Here is a 22,941-nt window from a genome sequence, read left to right on the forward strand (position 1 = left end):
ATTTCAAAAATCTGGAAATCCATCTGAAAGAAGTTTGTTTAACCAATGCATTCAGCTACTCTTTATCATGTAGAATCTGTGTAGATAACATTACCTTGTATCAAGTACTGCTCCTTGTCATTGATATACATTAAACAATATGCACTGGCATTCCTGTAGCCACCAAAAGAGTCCCGTTCCAATTCTTCCCAAGTTGACTTTGTCACAGAAATATCATTGTATTTCATCCATCTGTTCTGGTGGTGGTCATAAATATATGCCCAGTAGTGTCCTGCATTCGCTTGACCCTCATGAACTAGAACAGCATGCAACCTATAAGGAACCTTAAAAAAACAAAACAGGAAATAAAACAAATGTCAAATCCTCCCTGGATTCCTACTGTATGCCACCAATAATTGCTACATGAAATAAAAGTAACTGAAATAAAGTTAATCAAAATCAAAACACAACACAGAGGAAAAACAAGTAAAACTAGCAACCACTAAGCATAAGGACTTGGAACTATGTTGCTTACCACTCCTAGTTACAGGAAATCTTAAAAATATTAGTATATGACATATATGTCTACTCTGCTGCCTTTGCTGCCACTCATTCTTTCTTCTTAATTCCTTAATATTCCTATCTTCATTGTATCTATCAAAAAAACCCTCAAATAAGACAGCTTAGACTGTCTCTGATTTGCTTCAGTTCCAACCTGGCAAACCTGTCAAAAAGTCTGGAAAAGCACATGTAAATTCAAGGTAATAAACTCAGTGGTTTTTGTGTGACAGTAAAAGAATTTATTTAAATTAGTATCTGCTTCAGTTACCCAAAAATAGAATTCCCATAGTAGAATATGAATACAACTGTTTTCCACTGTTTTAACTGTATCAGGAAAAGCTAAAAAAAAGCATGGAAGACCTGAAAAGGTCCCTTCCTCCTCCTGAGGCAAAGGACCATAGCAGTTTCTAGGATCAGTGGAAAATCAATTCCAGGGTACATCGGTAAACCAACAAGAACAATGACAAACTTAGTTTCTACTTAAGTAATTGGGAGTCTGAAGGAGAGAGAGAAGCAGAATGAATGAGTTCTTTCTTACTTATAAGTCCTTTGAGAACATCTTGGTGATTGTCTCATTTTAACCTGCTGTTGCACATGCAACATAAAAGAGAAAGCTGAGCTTCTCTGCTATGCACAGTGTGTCTCAATGACAACAGCTCAGTTGGGATGAAAAACCCCAAAACCAGCTTGTGCCACAGTCTGGACTGAAGATAAATAGTCTCTTTAACTCAAGGTGTACTCAGTATTTTTTGCAAATATCATTCGAGTACTGCAACAATCATAAACACACACATATGTGTGACTGGAGAAACTCCTTGAAGCTATTTTTAACTTGATCATTCTCTTCCAGGCTACATGCAAGTGCTGGAGATTTTGCAACTCCTCCTGAACTGTACAGCAGAGTGACTGCACAGCAGCTGGAATCAAACAGCCTGTCTTTCCAGAGACCAGACCACACTCTAAATCTCCCAAACACAAGAAGAAATCCTGACAAGTCCTTAAATCTGAATGCTCTGAGGTTTTTAACATCTGTTATTAAACCAGTGTGAAAGCCTCCTTAACATGACTGCAAGCCTCTGTATATGCACAAAAATGTATGCAATGTATGCAGATCCTGATTTAATAAAAAAGGTGTCGCTTAAGACTTTGTCAAAACAAAATTTTCTTACCCTAAAATCAGGAACTAAAAATCCCCATTGAATTTAAATTGTTTTACTTAAAACCATGCAAACCGGGTCAGCTTGAGGGTCCCCACCCTTTTTTCCAAGCCAGGAGAAGCAGCTGTCAGTCACCCACAATGAGCTTTGAGGAAGGTTTCCCACAGAGGTCTGTGACCAGGGGACAGGTGAGTTCAGTGCCAACAAGCATCTCTTGTGATAAGCCATTATATCAACAGTAATTAATAGTACAAAGCAACACAAACATGGGTGGCATTAAACTTCTCAGTTTACACTCACTACTTGTAAACCAGGAATGGAGCTTCACCAACCCCATCACATGTAGCTAGAGAACAGATATGTCAAAGCTGCTATAACCAAGATGGACTCCCACAGAAAAAACAATTGTGTCTCTTCCCCAACAGCAAGTTCACAGAAGAAGGAAATAAATAAGCAGTTGATAAAACATTCATTCAGGAGAATGAAACAATAAAAATTTCGGGAATGTATCTCATATGACAATTTGACAAAGGTTTTATAGACTACTATATCTCCTTAGAATCCAAAAGGACAAAATGAGAAAACAAAGAGCTTATCAAATAGTTCATAAATATAACATTTGCAGGATGCTTCCTAGTATATGTTTGTCTTAAAAATGTGTCTAGTTTTATATGCATAGAACCTGACTTCAAGACTGCAATCCTGCAGTTGTATTTTGCAGAGGGAAACTGTTCCCAGGGAATGGGGCAATACCCAGCAACCAAATCACCCAGAGACAGAGGAAGCAGGGAAAAGCAGACAGCTCTGTGTACCTGCCTCCTTCCTATTGTGCCAAAACAGCAACAGGGACAAAACAGGTCAGCTGCAGGAGGGCAGCTTCCCTTCCAGCCTGTGATTTCAGATGGGTTCAGCACCTACTTGGTGTTTTACTAAGTAATCTCTTTTTTCTTTTGTAATGACAGCTGACTATCTTTGCTATCCAGAGGTATTTCTTCCTGCAACACCTAAGCCAACACAGGTAGATTATTCAGATGCAAGTTACCAAATTAATTCATTTTACTGTTAGATGACATGTAGCCTGGGGTCTTCTTCTTAGAACACAAGTATTAAGGGAAAAACGTGCCTGCTAGCAGCAAGCTTAAAGAAAGTCATCTAGGCAAATCTGCCTGAAATCCTTCACATCAGAGTTCAGCTGCCAGTAACTATTAGGAGCGATGTACAAAATCAAAACATACCTCAAGAAAAAACTGTAAGCTCAACAGATATTACTTGGAATGAAAATAGCTCTTTTTACTAACAGAAAGTAACAGAGAAGTGATCCTTAGCCTTAAAACCTCTCAGAGTGAGAGAAGATGAGTATGTGAACACAAGAAACAGCAGAGGAACCACAACTCCACAGCAAAAGATTCTAAAAACACTGTTCAGGTTACACAGAATAAGAATTTGCTAGAAGATATCTTAGACTAATAATCAAAGTTGTGATACAAAATCTAGACAAAGCAAAAAAAAAAAAAAAAACCAAAAAAACAAAACAAAAAACAAGCCAGGAGCAACAAAACCACTCACTGGAATTAACTACAAATCAAAATCAGGAGCCTTGAATTTCATTGTATTAGCAAGAAAGTTGCAATATCCAGTGGCACTAAGCAGCAAAGTAAATAGTACTTTCCTGTGTCTAATGCTTCACCATGGTAAAGCCATGAGGTTACTGAATAAAAATGGGCAAATCAGGGCAACAAAATTTTGTTGTGCAAATTTGCATTCAGGTAAAAAATGGGGATCAGAGATAGACCATATCTGGGCTTTTCATTATAATTGCCTGAATTTAAGCATGTCACCTGTAAAATACTGTAATGCTGTCTTTCATTTGACTGTGCACAACTAAAGGGCTTACAAAACCCATTATGACCTTGCAATGAAATTTCTCAAAAGACTACATAATTGTATACTTGCTCTCAAAACACTACATAATTGTATACTTGCTCTGTTTTCAAGCATCTAAGAATTTTTTAAAGTGCCAAAAAATATCTATTTTCAGTTATGCCAAAACTTTACTTACCTGGACCATTGTTTTGTCAGAGTACATCAACTCAATTGTCCGATGTATTCGAGATATACTTTCTTGTAAATCTAAAAGACAAAGAAGAAAGAACTTTTCTTTCACAAGGCTGTATAATTGCACAAGACTACATCTTAAACTCATGAAAAGCCAAACAGGGATGCATTTCACAGGTGGTACATCTATCTAAAAGCCAAATGCTAAATCTTCTCGGATGAAAGATTTCCCCCATTTTTGCACAAATCCTTTCCTACAGCAAACACATTCCCCAGTGTGGCATTACCTCTTGTGTCATTCTCAACTTCAGTCCTCCAGCGGTGCAAACAGCCCTCCAGGACAGACAGCTCCTCCTCCGTGATGTGCCTTGGTGCTGGATGCATGGGCAGGTCAGGGGGAATTCGTGATTGTGTGAATGGTTTATGTATTACTGATCTCTGTACAGGAGATGTGCTTGGGACATCTGATGATGAAGGCCCCTGCTGCTCTATTGTGCTGCATTCATTCAAAACATGAAATATAAAAATTGAATCATCACGTAGACAGACTAAAAGTTTTACCATAAAAATAAGCTTTTCATCTGAAAACGGGCATTTTAATGGTAATAATTTCCTAAAGTGCAATCCAGAACACATAACTACAACGAAATATAGAATTAGTATTTAAATTCTGAAAGCTTTGTGGTGCATTTTATATTAGCACAAAAACAAAGTTTGCTTTATTTGAAACACTACTGAACAATTTCAAATCATGTCATACATGTAAATAACTGTGGTTTGAAACATTTACAGCCAAATGGCAGAGAGAGAAATCACAGTAGTCTGTCCCATTGCCAATGACCATAAAATCCAATAAGCACAAATGCTCAGTTTAATAACTTCCTTCACGTGTCTTATGCCTAGCAGACTTTTTCTAACATCCTACCTACAACTTATGTTAGCTGAACAGCAATAATGAAGGGACCTCTGATATTTATGCCACACTGGAAATGCACTACCAACCCACCTAAATTTGTTCCAAACCACTCTAACACAAACTGCAAAGCAGTCACCTTAGGAGAATTCGGCAAGAGCAGCAGGGTAATAAAAATGAAGACTTGTTACAGATTTTTCTCTTCCCAAAAACAAGATCACCTCTATATAATTACACTGCAATATGAGGAATCTGAAGATCTTTCTGGCATGCCACGGAATTTTTACTTTGTGTACAGCATCATGATACAGCCCGAGGAACTGGTATTCTTCAGGAGTTTAGAAAGTTGTGAGAACGTTAAGAGCTGAAAATGTCACTCCGTATAACATGCTGTGGTGTTTCTACAGATGGACAAAAAAGCCACAATACTTACATTTCTACAGAACAAACTTCCTGTACAGGAGTTTGACCAGTTTATTACTTTTGATATTTCATGCAACTTTTAAAAGTTTGTCTTCTCTTATCAATCATCACAATTTCTGCTGGCATTATACCAGTAAGGTATTGGACATCTTTTTAAAGCCTTGTTAGATTCATGTACTTCACGTCTCTGAATGACAAATTTAACAACCTTGACTGACCCAGAAGACAGAACCCTACTGCCCAAATACATCATACAAAGCTATGTTACAAACTGTTAAATGTCCACTTATCCAAAACTGTACTCTATTACCAAAGAATTATTTAGGTTGGAGAAAACTTCTAAGATGATGAAGTCCAACCATTAACCCAGCACTGCCAATTCCACCACTAAGCCATGTCCCTCAGTGCCACATCTACACATTTTAAATACCCCCAGGGATGACTTCACCGCTGCCCTGGGAAGTCTGTTCCAACATTTGACAACCCTTTCTGTGAACAAATATTTCTTAGTATCCAATCTAAATCTCCTCTAGTGCAACTTGAGGCTGTTTCCCTGTGTCCTGTCACTTGTTACCTGGGAGAAGAGGCTGGCTCCCACCTGGCTGCACCCTCCTGTCAGGGAGTTGTAGAGACTGATCAGCTCCCCCCTGAGCCTCCTCTTCTCCAGGCTCAGTCCCCCCAGCTCCCCCTCACCAGACTTGTGGTCCAGACTATTCCCCAGTCCACTGCCCTTCTCTGGACACACTCCAGCCCCTCAACATTTTTCTTGCAGTGAGGGACCCAAAACTGAGCACAGGACTGAGGTGTGGCCTCAGCAGTGCCCAGCACAGGGGACAGTCACTGCTTTGGTCCTGCTGCCACTCCACTGCTGATCCAGACCAGGTGCCATTGGCCACCTGGGCACAGCTGGCTCATGTTCAGTCACTGTGGACCAGCACCCCCCCCCAGTCCTTAAGTACTGGGCATCATCTGCAAACTGACTAAGCATATACACTCAATCCCTTACACTGAGTTACTAACTTAAACAAGGAGACAAACAACATTATTGGACATTGATCTCTCTGGTACTTTAGTTACTCTGCATTTAAGAAGTCAGATTATTTAGGTTCCTGACAAATTTGGTAAGATATGCAAACTGCATGGCAAAAAAGGAGCTTAGCTCCTAGGCAAAAAATAACAGATAAATTCCACACCAGAAACCTTGATGCTATGCAGCACATACACACTGACCAATTCAGATTCTTAAAGAATACACATGGGAATCAATGACCTCACCAGAATCTTCTGTCTATTTAGAATTGTAGATGAAATTGGGCTGTGCTTGAAAATGGTAATCTCCTTGTGAAGACATTTTTTTAAGTGCATGAGACAAACCCAGGTCATTAACATTTTTATTTACATAAGCCTGCCATGCTGAAAGAAAAGAGCAGAAACTTTATGCTACCCCCCGCCAGAGATACTTGGTTTTATTGGTCTGGTGAAGAAAGCAGCTGAACGTGCTCCCTCTCTCCCAGAGGCTGGTTGGCTCTGGTCTCTGCCTGGGGAGCAGGAGGCAGCCCTTACCTGGGGGGGAGCTGTGGTGGCAGTGTGCCGCTGGCGGGGGCACTGGCACCCAGGTCATCCACGGGGGACGTGCACACCGGCTTGCTGGAGGCAAACTCCAGGGCATACTGCAGGACATCTACCAAGGGGAATCGTTTAGGACCAGAACCATAGCTTAAATATCTGTTAACCACAAAACGTATTAATGCCATGACTCACGGATACAAAAAAAAAAAAAATTTAAAAAAAGAAAAAAAATTATATATTTTTTCTGATTGACTGCAGTTAATTAAAGCAAATCTTTCCTAATATGTTTCATGAATCAGAATTACAACACTTATACACAGCTTCCAAAGAAAGGGTAGAAGAAAAGAGATACAGAAAGGAAATCTCAGGTAAATAACTATACACAAAGTGTATAATTGCACAGTTATTCTATGTAGCCCACAATACTATTTGCATTTACACAGTTATCTATAGTACCGTTCTAATCTCTGTTGTAAAACTGTGAGGTACTCTTTGAGTCTCTTGATTTCATCTCGTTTAATTCTTGTTATTTCTCTGTTTTTGTGCATATACCTGTAAAACAAAATTTAGAAAGTACTGTCAGCCTATAGTATCCCACAGTAAAACTGAGGTCTGTCTCTATCAACCATGCAGTTCAATACTAACAAAAACTCACACCCTCTAGAAACTACAACATACTCAGCACTGAAACAGAACTGAGAAGAAAATGAGCCTTCCCTTCCACAACTTTCAGAAGATGCTTTTTCCCCAGTGTCAAAAGCTCTGTTGATACTGTGGATGACAAACATGTACTAGAAAGCCACTATTAGAGAGATTCTAAATTAAGTAGTTTAAGTGGCAACCACAGAGCAATACTCCTGTTTCATTATTTAGGTTCACAAATAACTTTCAGCAGCTAACTGAAAGCCATCCTGGTATTTCTTCTCTACAGAGAAACTGCATGCATTCATGCTGAGAACAGACTGCATGTTTGATGCAACACCACAAAATATCCAACTTGTCACCCTGTTTCCCAAAGGGACCCATAAATGGGTCTGATTTTTCAGAGCATTTTGCCTGTGCACACAAGTACCGAGCAATAAATGAAAGTGGAAGCAGGTTTTTGACACAAAGCAGCAGTATGTCTTAAATTGTGATCTATGTGTATTTTCTGAAACAGATGAAACCCTTGAAAACTCTAACTTGTGTAAATAGAACATAAATTTACTATTATTCAAGTGAGCATAAGACACATCATCAACTTTAACAAACTTACAAGATTTATTTTATATCCACACTAGAATTTTGTTGATAATATTATACTGTACCTGTCTAGATACAAAATTGGAGGAAATTCTAATTTGTTGTGTATCTTCTCTGGTCTCCCCAAAGCCTGATTAAACTCAAATCTTGATAGCTCAAACGTTAAGACAGGAGGAAGCTCTGTGAACCAGTGCTGGATGAAGAAACAGAAATCCCCAAAATTAATGCCTTCCAATAGAAAAAATTCAGTAATAGTGATACAATACCTGCAGACTGACACAGCTATGACAGAAACTGGTTTTAGGGTGGGTCAGCATAAGTTTTCCAATGCTACCACCCTCTCCCTTCAACGTAAACACAGACTATTTGCTGCCCATGCTGCATAAGAGTTTTGCTATCTGTGTTCCAGCAGAGGAGGCAGAAATACTTATTCCACTCACATTTATTTTGCTCATACAGAAGTTGCCTCATGCTTGAGCCTACCTGTCTTGCCAAGTGTTCTGTTCCCTTAACTCCTCAATGATACTGAAAGGGTTGTTTACACTGTTATCAAGTGCTCTTCCTGCTATAGTTCTCTCAGACAGCTTCCTGATCCTTTCATTCACCTAGCAAAATTCAAAGCTTCTGATGACCCCCTCTGAAACAGGATCAGTGAGTGTTTGACATTTCCTGCATACTAACAGCTTAAAGTTTCTACTCATGCCTCTAATCATCTTACTATCTTCTGCTATCATCATCTTACCCCATTTGTCTTTGACTACTCAGCAGAGATCTATCCATAGTCCTCATTTCTTTTTATACATACGTGGTTTCTCAATTACAATACAAATCCAGCTCCAGTTCCAGCACTGAAGATCTTTTTTTTCCTCTCCATTCTCACACAAAACAACCACAGTCTACCCATTTAAATAAGTGTTGGGTGTCTAACCACCACCTGAAGTTTCTCTGATTGCTGCAGACACCATTGACACATTTGTCATCAGTGCCATAGCCCAGATGTGGCATTTGACTCAGGGCTCACTACAAGTTCTCCTATCCAGCCAAATGTCTTAAATAGTCTTTTCATATAATAACTGGCAAACAGCCCTTTCTTCCACTGCTCATGGCTAAAATTCTTTTGAAGCAGGATTTAAGTTCCTCAGGACAGAGAATGTCTCCTTTTTCTGTTCCTACATTAGCTCACTAGCTGACACCCTGCTCTTAGGTATCATGATAACAATACTAATATTAATACTAATACTAATAGCAGTCAAGCTGAATACCCCATTACAGTCAATGGTAGGAAAAATGAAAAAAAACCCAGAATGTTACTTGGAGGATCTTTCAACACATTTGAGTACCACATAATTATTTTCTTTAAGCTTTGATATCAATCAACTCAGAGCAAAGTTACTTGAAGTCTTTGTTCAGTTGAGACAGACCATGTTAAAGCTACAAGAAATTCAGAGTTCTTTAGTACTTCCAAACCTTCCAATGCACTGTAACATCTTTCAGGCATTATATTTAAACACAGATACTAAAAGAAGCAATATCACTGTGGATTATTTCAGGGAAACATAACCAATTTACTTGGCCCTAGTAATAATGAAGCAAAGTTTGTTTCTAGAGAAGGACTTAACATATTACTTTTCTTGATTTTCCACCATTGTCAATCTGTCATATATCTATTTCACTTTTATTACCACATGCTAAGAAGCAAAGCAGACAATTTCACAGAACTCAAAGCTTAACAGTATAGATCTGTAAATTGCTATCCTGCTGTTTCCCAGTTTCCCAATATTACAAGCTAAAATAGCCTCAAAACCAAAACAAGCCCACAACACGCAAATCTGACATTTCTAGTCAAGCATTTCTAACAGAACAGGCATTTTATGCATGAATACACACAAGTTATAACTGCATGACAACCTTTAGTTCATAAGATGAACAGTTATGCTCTTGTAGTAGGTACATACAAGGTTTCACCTTGCATGGAGAAACTAAACTTGGGATTGCACCAAGAAATTTATGAGATTTTGTTTTCTTCAAATTATATTTCAGGAAAATGCTCATTGCAGAAGAGATGCCATAAAACATTTGTTGTAAAACAGAATTGGTACCAGAACTTCAGACTGGAGGATGATTTTAGTGTGCATCACCAGGCTTCACATTAAAGGAAGCAAAAATTGCATTACTGCAAAAGATTGACATCAAGGAAGAAATTACGCCTGAACTTTTTACATAAGTAGGAAAAAACCTCCAAGATTTCACATCTTTAAAATAATTGTGATGAAACATGAACAGCTGTGTAAAGAGAAAGTAGCTGAGCCTTTACAGGCAATGGGGATTCCCATCTATACAGCAGGTGCCATGAACCATAAAAACCAGACATGAAACTCAAAGAAAAATAAAGGGCACTGCAATAACATCCCAAGAGAAGTCCACAGGAGCACTTAACTCACCTCCTGACCAGACTTTGCAGAGTTTTCTGAATGGAGAGATTCAATTTCCCCTTCAATCATTGCAGCTTCTAGGCACTCATGCAGATCTTTAAAGCCATTAACCTGTAGTGGATACTGGCCAAACATTTCTGTGTTTTCAAATTTTTTACCTTCACATGAAAAATTAAACAGTTAATGTTTTAGAACAAAAATTTACCTCAAAAAAACCCCCTATCTATCCTAGGTCAATTGATCTAGTCTACTAAACAATATCCACATTTTCTTGTTGAATTTAATTATATGCCAAAAGACAATTTATTCAAAAATGTTGCTCAAGCAATATTGAAAATTACTGCATTTTCCTCTTCAGCCCACTTTCTTTTATATTTTTTTAGCATCTTTCGGTAATAAGCAAAACTGAAAATTACTTGGCACCACAGACATATGGGAAGTTTTACACATATAAATCAAAGTCCTCCCCTGCAAATAGGAGCTTCATAATACAAATGTATATTGTATCAGCAAAGTCAGTGGAATTGCTGGTATGAAAGAGCCCTTTGTACAAGTACATTTTGCAAAAATAAGCCACAAAAGAGAACATTCATTTCTGTCCTGAAAACAAGATTATAATTTGGTAACACTGTATAAAGATATAAGTGCAAAAATAAGGACAAATATCGGGTACAAGTGATTTCAACCTAGAAATTCAATTTATTTCAACCTAACATCAGTAACAAATCTTGCATCCCCTAGTTTCTTTTCATTTGTTTGATTTTTACATATCTCCTCTGTTAAAATAAGAATGTAAGGGATGAAAGTAGTTAAATATAAAGAAGCAAGAATGCTACTAGCAAGAAATCTGCGGAATGGTTCTGAAATCTGACAACAACTCATTAGAAACATGTTCAAGGTCACAGAATAACCTGGAAGCCACTTAAAAGACTACACCTGCTTCATTCAAATGCAAAAGTCATTCATTTGGATGAGAGGCAGAATCACCAACATTAAAATGACTCAAAAATACTTTCATAGCCTTTTGGAAATAGAGAACAGTACAATTCTGCAGAACTAGTAATTACATACAAATAAGGTAAAGGGAAGCTTGTTGTACAGTGTCTTCCTCCTTAGCACTCTCTCCAACACTGCCCTTGAGCAGGTTTCCACTGACCTGTTTTCCAACAAACTGTACTTGTAGGAGGGTGAGTTTTCCATATGAGAAATTGTGCATAAGGAAATGCTATAACTCAAGTTTTAAATTGCATTAAATGAATCAGAGGGAGCACGAGAGAACAGCTCAGTGAAATATAGTATCTTGCCTTCTGGTAAGTGGTAACAGTGCCCCAATAATTTTTTCCAAGCATCTTCCCTCAGCATTTCACCCCAACTTCTGCTGCACTGAGAACATACACTCAGCTCCTGATGGCTATGAAAACAGTGTTTGTGGATCCCTGCAGCTCACTGCATTTCTCCTCAGTCTCATACCTCACCAACCATTTGGCACAGACAAATTTATATACGTGTGTTCTCCATACCTGCTTCTATAGAAGCAGCTAAAATCCTAAAAATGCATCAGTCACCTGTGTGTTTGGACAAGCACAGATCACACATGACCAGAGAAGCCCAAGTAAATTCTGATTCATACCTTCAAGTACACCTACTGCTAGAAATCGTCCATAAAACAACTCCACCATTGGGTTCTTTGGTTTCTCTCCATCCCTAAAAGAACAGGAGCAGTGTTAGTGTAAAAAAAAAATCCAAGTCAAAGCTACAATCTTTGATTTATGAAACAATGAATTCTTCTCAAATTCAGAGTTCAGAATGATGAATTCAGAAGTCTAAAAACTTCTGAATTCATTATAGAAATGATGCCCATTTTACTGTTAATTTATTTTTGTACTTTCCTCTAATGGCAATAACAATGATCCAGGTATTTGCAGGGAAAAGTATATTCTGAAAACTAATTTTCAGAAGCGTTTCATTTTAAGACAATCTATGCAAACCAGATTCAATAATGAGTGTTTAAACTGTACAAAACCCTTGTACAAACTGTTTCTTGAAACATTATAGAAAAAATCATGTATTCAAAAGTGTTTCCAGATGCTCACTAATACAAACAATGTGTATTTTCTTCTGAGACGAGAAAGAGGAGCGAGGTTTTGAAGCAATTTAACTACAGGATTGAAAAGCAAAATGGCATTAAAATAAAAAAAGCCTAATTGACTATCTACAACACATCTCTTTATTTTACTCTTTATATATTCTGGGCTTCATGGAGCTAGATTTCTAATATGAAATAAGAGGGTGAAAAAAGACAACTCGTGGAAAAAACACGAAAATATTGATATGTATGGAAAAAATCATACTTGAACTAAAACAAGCTACAAGAGTCAAAATTTTTTCAGCCATATGGAGATTTGCATTTTTGCTTTTCTCTCATCTAAAATGTTCAACATGCAGAGCTAGAAAAAAAAAATCTTACCTCTCTTCTTCAGCTTTAATTTGGAAGGCATCTTCTAGCCAATCTAATAATTTGTGTGTAAATTCACTAACGTCTTGCTGTTAAAAAATAAAGTGATCAGTACACATATGTAACAGAACAAAACAAAGTGTCACCTTACAAGACCAGTTTAGCAGAATTCCCTTCCCCCTCCACCAGTGTTCCAGAATCACACAATGTCTAAGACTATGTATGCCATGATTGTTTTTTTTATGAGTGGCTCTGGTGTTCCTCAGCAGTGACACTGTCCTGTGATCCTTGTTACTTGGGCTCAGCTTTCACACCACGCTAGTCCAAAGGCATCTCTTGAATCCCATTGTTCAAACCCTCTGGTATCTAGCAAGTGGTGACTAATATTACTTTCATCAAGCACCAAATTCAGTGTGCTATTGTAATTAAACACCTCAGCCACATTTGTTTCATGTTATGAAACAAAGCATCTGAAGAAATAGAATATTTCTCCAAAAAAAGCACAATATGCACATTAAGATTTGGGTAATAATCCTGAATATTAATATTTAGATCCTCCAAACCAGCATCTAAACAAGCAGTGTAATAGCAATGCACATTGACAGTACAGCCCTGAGTGTACTGTTACATCAGAATAGTATTTCTCCTTCAAAAATTCCCAGATTTAGAAGCTAAACTAAATCCTAAAAGCAAGAATGTTGAACAATTGGTCAATTTCTAAAATAATAGGAAGAAAGTGTATTGAATAAAATAGTCCTGTTGTCTGGAATTTTTTTTTTACATCTTTCTAACAAACATAACCAGAAACCACAAAAGTTCAAAGACTGTGATAATTAGAAGTTGCTTTTCTGTAGACGTTTTGAAATTCTGTTGTCAGAAGGATTTCCTATTACAATATGATTATATAAAAACATGCATAAAATTGATTGAAAATACACGGAATTTACCTGTTGGGAATCATTTGATTTAAAAGCATCTTTAAGGATTTCAACTGCTCTTGATGGATCAACGTATTTTCTCTTTGAACCAACTAGAAGTGCAAACAGGTACCTCAATTCACGCATGAAAGGCAGATTCCTATGTTCCTGTATGTGAAGAATAAAAATATTTAACAAAGTGGTAACAGAAATCTACTGAACAGAAATGTTCCCCAATAATCTGAGTAATGCCATAATAATATATAAGGTTACTTGTAGTACTACCAAGGTAATGCTGCATGCCTTTTACTTGTCAATGTTACAAAATAATGCAGTTCTCTGGGAAGAAAATTCCATTTCAGAAAATAAAGGTTCCCTGAAATCATATCTAGATGATACTGCTTGTCTTGAAGAGGGCCTGCATTGACAACTGCACAAGCAGAGCTGCATTTAGGACAGAAATGTATCTCTCAAAACTTAAAAAGCTTAAAGTAACACCCTGCAACAATATGCACTATTTTATTAAAATCAGTATTCCTCTGTACCTCTAGAAGAATTTCTTGTGAGCCTACACATTCTCAGCACCTTTTTTAAGTTTATTTTTTCCTGAAGACTAAACTTCTAAAGTCTAAATTAACCTTTATTCTTTCTCTTGACACAAGTAAAATAGCCTGCTCTCCTTCCTACCCAACTTTGAAGTACAGTTCATGTGACTATGGCATTCATTTGCTGCTTTCCAGAAGAGAAGAAATACTTTCTGCCTGCATGATGAAAAACAAATAAACTGAAACACAAATACCATAGATTAAATCACAGATTACCAATGCTGCAGAGATTGGATATCTACTCCTGAGTAGATAGTTGGCAAATACTTGTGAAATTAAACCCCATGCAATATCCATTTGTATTTAGAACAAAGTATCATTCAAAGGCACCACAGATGTCTGATACTGGTCAGACTGGAATTACTTGATGACAAACTATTTCACATGCTCATCAGACAGCAGACTTGTTTAGTCACTCCTGTGTCAATCCAGGAGGCATAAAGCTTTTTATATGTAAAATATGGTTTACTTCAGATTGCAAAAGTGCACAGTGAATTCCACGTGTTCCACATAATACCTAGGAAATACTTATAGCCATGTAAATCTCTCAATTTAACTTGCTCCTCTAATCCACCTTGCAAAATACCTGCCAGTTATTAACACTGCTCACAGAAAAGGCTGCACTTCAAATGCCAACCTAATTCAGCATCAAATCATCCTAATTTAAGAACAAAATCAGTCTCCCATTTAGATACTTAAAGCATAATATAACAACAGAAGAAAGAAACAAACTGCAAAAGTTGTATTTTTCTTGCTATTTTCTTAAAGTGCTCTATTAAAACAAATGGAATTTCAATTTTTAGATACATTTTATAAAGATCCTTCAATACCAGTGATATGCTTAAAATAAATTATTAACCACAGAATACTCTTTTTATTAAATCTGAAGTACATAGGCATTATTATAATGTACATGGTATATTACTGCATCACTCAAATTTACACTACAACTTTGGCTGAGTTTTAGCTGTACTTGTAGCCTTAGCTTGAACAACTGTTTACCAATGTAAGTAGGATTACTCAGGACAAATATCTACAAAGGCTACTAAAGTTCTCTAAAACTAGGGAAACCCTTGCTGCTTTTGAAAAAGCTCAGTTTAATGCAATAGACATGACCCTTGACCAGAACTGACCCTAAAATCTTCAAAATAAGGTGAGCCAATCCCTAAGACAAGGTATTGAGTTCCACAAAAGGACTTGCACATCAAAACAAAGAACTGATAAAGTGAACACAGCACAGCACACAGCCCTCACCTCTAAAGAATCCTGTACATGCACCAACACAAAAAAAGATTAAAATAAGTTTTTAACTAAACACTGCATGGAAATTTCATAATCTAAAACATTCTCCATTTTATCACCTATCCTGCCTGCATAAATAATTTCTTAATCCATGTCAGAATAACTTATTATTATAAATGCCTTTAAAGCAGTCTACATATTTAATACATAGCAAACATCCACTATGGCCAATCAGCTTGCCAGGAGAGTGAGATAATGATAATATTACATTAATATCAGAACAGGTGGAAGGATGTGCTAACCTGGAGTACACTAACCCCTTTCCACTGATAATAAAATGTTTCCTGAAGATATCACTGAGGCCAAATATTTAGCTGGTCTCAGTGTGTACAGGAAAAATATCTGTTCATGTGACAGCAAGAGGCAAGAGAACTGGGACAGCAAAGCTGCAGTAACTACAGAGAACTGCATTTGTTCTATAGAAAGAAACCAAGGAAGAAAAATTCTTTTCAAATTTAAAAGAGTAAGATCAAATTGAAGATTTTAAGTGTATGTCCACATCCAGAAAATCAAAGCCCAATTAGCTGAGACAAATAGGGTGGGGCTGTTGTTTGTTTGAGGTTTTTTGAAGTAAAAATTTATACCAATGGCTTCTGGATTAAAAAGTTTACGTGTCAAATTATTCATAGCATTTGGATTCAATATATTGATGGGAAAAAAACAAACATCCTGCTCTGTAATATTCCCTGAAGTACAACCACATACTTTAATTCTAAATCAAGAGATTGTCATGACCCCAGCATTAAACTGTAATTCCCACCAACTGGAAGAACAACAGGATGTAAACCCAAGTATTCAAAATTTGGGATTATTAAAACATATCCTCTATTAGCAAGGAAATTTGATCCTGGAGAATGTCAGTCACATATGGTAGTTAACATTGGAATAAAAATAGAAACAAAACCAAAACTAAGGCAAAATAGTTTTAAAATAAGTAAGCAGTCCGAAGTAAATTCCAGGGCTTTACTTTTTTTTCTACTGTCAACTGGTAACTTATATTACAACTCTGAATCAATTTGCCTCTAATTGCCTTCACTTACAAAGAAATAAAGGCACCATATTTGGGGGCATGCATGCTCATGTCTTCTATCCATGTAAATTCCAACTAGTGCAGTGATCCCTTATCCTAAGTTCTCCTCAATCCGTTTTCAGCTGTAGATAAGACCGATGAGTACATCAAGTAATAATGTTACTTCATTATGGAATGTAAGTTAACAAAGGAGAGGACACAAACTACTGCCAGAGATTCTTTCTAGCAAGGTTTCTGCCCAAATCCATGCACTTGCCTGGTGTCACACCATTTCTCACGAACTTATTGCCTGTCATGGTCAGAATTTCCAAAATAAAGCACTTTGGAACAGCTAAAGGCATTTGGCTGCAAGTGTCAATGCTTGGGCAAGATGTTTATGAAGCCAACAGCTTGTTATCAGCTATTTCATACCACTTTTTAGATGCCAATTGCTTTTTCCATGCTGAAAAATGAACATAGAATTTCTGAGTACTGAAGGATATACTAAAACAAATTACACAATGAAAAATTAAATACAGAGCAGAAAGTCAATCTAAAAATAAAAAAAATTTAGTACAACTATTCATAAGGCATGACTTATCTTTCTTATTAAAATACACTGCCCCATCCCTACCTTGTGTTGGGAACACTACCCATGTTTTCTTTTCACACCATCTCACAACCTAATGCAAATATGCTTTCCAACCAAAAAAAGTGACCTCTTGCACTTTGAATGTGGTGAGGAAAGAAGGGGGTAGGGGCAGGAGAGAAATTATCCAGGCCTGACTAAACATTCAACTTCCCTTTTATGGAACATACCCAGAGGTTTAGAAAATGGACACTGCTTTCTCTTTGTTTTCTTTTGCTTCTCTAATTACAGCTCTTACTTTTGATAGTGAACATTCCAGAGAATCCTGAAGGGACAGCCAACTAAGAACAGGCTGACAATACACTGGCTTCTTTAAATCAGACAGAAAGGAGCAACAGGCAATACTCTAATTTACTGTGAGAGTGGTGAGACCCTGGCACAGGTAGTCCAGAAGTGCTGTGGATGCCCCATCCCTGGGAGTGTTCAAGGCCAGCTTGGATGGAGCTCTGAGCAACCTGATCTAGTGGAAGGTGCACCTGTCCATGCCACAGGGGTTGGAAGTAGTTAAACTTTAAGGCCTAAATAATTCTAATTTCTGGGTATGCAAAAATTCATTGCTCTGTAAGTCCCTGCTAAAAATCAGGCAACAAAGCATCTTCATAAAGTCACTTCCTTTTCCATTTCTTCCTTCCCATTTCACAGCATAGAAACCACAGGGTCTCCATTGCATCTGTCCTCAAATGAGGCCCATGAAGGAAGAAAAACTGATCTGTCTTGTCCCCCATCCCAAGACCATTCCCCCTTGCCAGTCTGAAGCCACAAGAAACCTAAGCCAAGACCTTCCCCTCCTCAATCCTATTTGAGTACCAGGATAAGCACGAGAAAATTTATACTTATAATCACCTCCTGAAAAAGCCAGAAGAGACAAGCTAATGAATGAAAGCTCAATGTCAGATCATGAGTGGGAGGGAACTGGAATAAAATACATTTGCTAAGACAAGCTACACTCACATGAGAAATGCTCTGTCTCTCTCAGAACCCTGCCCCATACTGTGCTGCCAGGCTGATGCCATTTATGTAAGATCCACCACAGGAAGCTCAGAGAACTATTAACTGGCACCTCTAAAACCCACGCTGATATGAGCTAGAGAACAGTGCAAAATTCATGTACAAGACAGAAATGCCCTCATCAGCCATGAGAGGAAACCAGCTTCTTTTACCTTTTGGTTTCGGGGTAAATCTTGAGCATTTGCAGGAGGATTGAAATTCAGAACTAGTCTTCGAAACTCCAGTAGGTTAAATAATGACTGAAAAGAAAAAAATTAAGAAAACCTGTAAGCACTTCTACAAACAATACAAAACTCTTCCAAATAAGCCTTAGCAAAACAAATGAAGTGTCAAACATATGCAATGCTAAGTTTTGTTTCACAAGGCAGAGTATTGCTAAACATATTTTCACCAGAAGACAATTATTTTTGCCAAGAAAACAGTGTAATAAAAAAATAACTCTGCACTTAATCACATAAAAGGAACAATAATTTTACATAATAGGCAAATTGCATTTTACAACAAGAATTTTATGAATTGTATAACTGTGAGTTTTCAAAATGACATGAAATAGTTTAGCTATCTAAAATTTATCTTGTAGGCCCTCTATCATCTACTCCTCAGCGCACAGAGACTACATCTCTGCATGTGCAACCTAATTCCACTTGCATTAGCTGAACATTTTGCATTCTGTCCTCTCTTCCCATTCCCACAAGATCTGAAGGATGCACATTAGAGTAAGGAAATTGGGTTATACAATTCTGCAGGTAAGGGACTGATAACATTCCCATTTTATGGATACATGAATAGACAGGTGTCTGTCTAGGACATGAAAACAGTGTCTGCAGGCATGCCCACAAAGAACTCCACAGTGTAACACAGAGCCTGGAGCCAAGAGAGTACAAGAGCAAGGTGACTGGGCTGCAAACAGTAAAAGTCCAATGCATTGAGCTGAGAACTGGAGGCCTCAGAACTTATGGAACTGCAGCACTGCCTTTCTGTACAGACAAAAAGCATCTTAACTAAAAATCACTACATTACAGAAGAGCATTTTGATGATGACAGTGTAGGAAGAAAGGCCTGAAGTTCCTTAAATGTGCTCATCAGAGAAGCACAGGAAAGATCTGCCTTCCTATTTGTATTTTATTTGGTTTACAATCTATAATTAACTCTCCTCCCACTCTATCACATATCTTAGCTATTTGTTTTGGAAAGGCAGAGTTTGCTTACCCCAGCAATAGACTTTGATCCCAGAACTTGTCCTACCCATGTAAAGAATTAAGTCACAGATCACATCAGTTTAACAGGTTTTCAGCACCACAGTGCCAAATAAGCAAAACACAGATTGTGAAGAGGCTCTGCACTTATTCCAGTAATTTAGAACATAGTGGTAGGAAAATAAAAAGTTGTAAAATACTGCCATGTTCCTGATTCTCCCTGTAAAAGAGCCCATACAGAATCTAACCTTTTCCCATACCCCACAGTATACAGCATCCCCAACAAAACAAAGAGGCTTCCATTGTCACATTTCTTTTTAGATTTAAAAAGTATCCAAAACATCAGCCAAAAAAAGATCTCTCTGACTTTGCTGAATCAAGGTAGACAACCAAGACAAACTTTTTTCCTATTTTGCTGTTCAAAATACATGTTCCCCTTTTATCCATCCTTGCAGAGAAGGGAGATTAAAACAGAGTCCTTTGTTTACTTACTCAAAGCATAGAAAATGTTAATATTTAATTTAAGTGTCAGTCTAGAAGCTGATACTAATTGAAGTTATGTCTCATGATGTAACAGCATTCCACTGGTGGGCTCTTCAGCAAGCAAAACATAGCAATGTTTTATGTACAAAATAAACCAGCTGCTGAAATATAATGTCCAAAGGCTGAATTCTCTCCATAACTAATCCAAGTGCCATCAAAATGCCAAGCAGCTGAGCAGGCCAATTTCATAATACAAACACACAAATTATGTACAGAAAACTGTACTCAAGTTTAGCATTTTTGCCTGGCATTCAATCCAACAAGTTTTTCACAAAAATTCAGTTTCTCAAATCCAGAAGTCTACCAAACATTATTCCATGCTCTCCAACTGACCTGAACAAACCCATCTGTGCCATCTCCTGCGAGTAACTAAGAGGATTGTCCAATTTGCTCTTTTCTTCTTCAACCTTGTACTATTCAAAATTTCTTATGCAAGATGTTTAGTTGTTAAACTTGTTGCCAGAAAAGCTTACAGTGTGCATGGCTGTTGTGAGATACAGCAGAACCCTCACGGTTTATGTGCTGCCAACACCACTAATGCACACAGGACAGTGTCATGCTGTAGCTCTCCTACAGTGAGCTAAGTCAACTTGATCAACTTAAGAAAACCTCTACCTTCATTTAAAAAAGATAATTTCCCAGTGTAAGTGTAAACAAGTGCCTGAAACCAACTGTTTTAGTGCCTGAAGTATCTCAGTGAGGAACCTGCAGCTCTTCCTGAGGTAAGGAGATAAAAAGGAGCTCACCTAAGCCCAGCAGAGACCTCCCAAGACCAATCACCCCAGAGCCCAAAAAGAGGCAAAGCAAAACACTTTCTAGTTTGCTGAGCCAACTTTGTCCAGGCTCCCTGCACCCAGCGTAAGTGGCCCATGAGGCAGAAGCTGCTCTTCTGCAGCCACCAAGAGACAAAGCAGAGACTGTCCCTGGCCCAAGTGCCACACACTGGCCCTAGCCTAAAGCTCCAAACAGATTTGCTTTCCAAACACACTGCATGGAGCAGCACCTCACCTGTTACCCACTTGGCTTCAGCTACACTGAAGGTGTAGGAGTCCCAGTGCAAGAATAGAGGCTGCATCTAAAAGATGGATACTTCACATCTACTGTCCTTGATCAAATACCTTTACAACTGACTAAAGTATGCAAAACCTATGCATGAAAGAAAAACTCTCTACAAGGTGGGTTTGTGGCTTTTTTTTTCCCCAGTGCATTTAAAGCATTTAAAAGCTGTCATCTGGAAACTTCATTGAGCCAAACTAAGTTATACCAATTCCAATTGCCATGAACATAAACAGATTTTTAGAATACTGCCTTATATTCTGTCAGAACAGAATACAGAAGACCAGAAAACCAGTCGCAGTTTGAGGCATTCACACTAACAATACTGAATAATGAACACAAGAGATTGTGGCTTTCCCCTGCTATAGGTGGTTATGATGTATTTTCAGTCATACCAGAGAGAACTAGGTAGACTTGTAGCTTCTACACTGTAAGATACTAAAACATTCACTTTTAGGAGTAATATTTACTTACATTCAGTTCAAACACAATTTCAGAATCTAAGTTGCCTGGGTTTCCCTTAAAACACTCTTTATCCCTTCCCCCTCCCCCCCCCGTAAAATCTAGGATTATCAAACATAAGGATCTTGCCAAAATTTAGGTTGACTGAATAAAGAATTAATTCTTAACATTCAAGAACAGTGATAAAGAATATAAACAGAATTAGTGCTGCAAGAATATAAATTAGTCAGTGTATTAAATCTATAAATGCCAGGCATGCAACATAGGTTGTTAAAAGCCACCAGCAGAGTCCTAAATTAATAAAGTTACTGACACCAATAACACTTAGAGAATAGGAAAACACTGCTTCTGAGTCTAGGTACAAGATGACCCAAGAAGCTGCTGCAGAGAGCTTCAGACAGGCTCTTTGGTGGATTCTTGCAAGTTTGTAAGCACCAGGAACTAAAACCAGCTGTTTCACTAACAGATTAATGAAAACATTTGGTTCTCTTTTGACTTCCAATTTTGTATTTGTTTCCAGCACTGAGAACAAAAAAAAAAAAACAAGAAAAAGGCAAAAAAAGTCCACAAGAACTGTGCATTTTTAATATGCATCACCTTTAAACAAGTTTGTATAAGAGCATGAACAGGCAGACAGCTTCCCATTGAATTTGCAAAAGCTTGGAAAGACAGAGGGAAGACAGGACAGAAGGAAGAAACCCAAAAACTAAATATATCTTACTAGGAGAGCTTGAAGAGCAACTCTTGGCAAGGGGAAAGAAAAGCATGCATTTCTACAGAGCTCCTAAACAAATTCCTTTAGGTACTGGCATTTAGCTAAAACATGATCTTGTATGAGTTGAAAATTTATGTGTACTAGCACAGCACAACACCCATTTTCCTCATTTAGTCATCTGCAGCCTTTTATGCACTTCAGTTTGACATTTATTTATTTATTTAATTTTTCTTTAAAGCCACAAAGCCAAGATCATATCTACCTTCATTCTGTGTAACAAGCAGAGAGCAATTTTAAATAGTGAATATATCATTACTGTTCTAATAATAAAAAGGAAAAATATAGCCCTATGTCATAAAGTATATTATTTGGAATAGTTTGCCTCTACCAACATGAAAAATGAGATTTATGTTCTTACTTCACTTTATAAACAATTTTGATGTTTTAAGGTATATAAAGCCAGTTTTAGCAGGGTAGACTGAGTATTATTAGGGTTAACATTTGATTCCTGTTAATAACTCAAATCAAAGAAAAACACAGAGCTATAGAATGTATGGTCGTACCTGCATGCATTGCTATGTTTCCTCCAATAGAATGAAGAATTTGAAATTTACTAGTTATCAATATTTGAAGGGCTAAGGTTCAAAGTAAAAGTACTCCTAAATATTGTACAAATTAGTGATTTAATACTCT

The 22,941-nt window shown here is 37.5% G+C and overlaps 1 protein-coding gene across 2 annotated transcripts in view; it reads right to left on the reverse strand.

Moving 5' to 3' along the window:
• Positions 1-22,941, reverse strand: part of USP25 (ubiquitin specific peptidase 25) — a 67,174-nt gene that overhangs the window by 20,379 nt on the left and 23,854 nt on the right. For both annotated transcript variants that reach the window (XM_031061929.1, XM_031061930.1), the window contains exons 5-15: positions 18,429-18,515; positions 13,734-13,871; positions 12,799-12,875; positions 11,962-12,035; positions 10,341-10,489; positions 7,965-8,092; positions 7,114-7,209; positions 6,652-6,813; positions 4,040-4,248; positions 3,757-3,827; positions 95-323 (exon numbers count right to left, since the gene is read on the reverse strand). In XM_031061929.1, the coding sequence (XP_030917789.1) occupies positions 95-323; positions 3,757-3,827; positions 4,040-4,248; positions 6,652-6,813; positions 7,114-7,209; positions 7,965-8,092; positions 10,341-10,489; positions 11,962-12,035; positions 12,799-12,875; positions 13,734-13,850 (1,312 nt within the window). In that variant the 5' untranslated portion in view covers positions 13,851-13,871; positions 18,429-18,515. The remainder of the gene's footprint in view (positions 1-94; positions 324-3,756; positions 3,828-4,039; positions 4,249-6,651; positions 6,814-7,113; positions 7,210-7,964; positions 8,093-10,340; positions 10,490-11,961; positions 12,036-12,798; positions 12,876-13,733; positions 13,872-18,428; positions 18,516-22,941) is intronic.

Source organism: Geospiza fortis, unplaced genomic scaffold (genome assembly GCF_000277835.1).
Source record: "Geospiza fortis unplaced genomic scaffold, GeoFor_1.0 scaffold24, whole genome shotgun sequence".
In the NCBI taxonomy this organism is placed as follows: Eukaryota; Metazoa; Chordata; class Aves; order Passeriformes; family Thraupidae; genus Geospiza; species Geospiza fortis.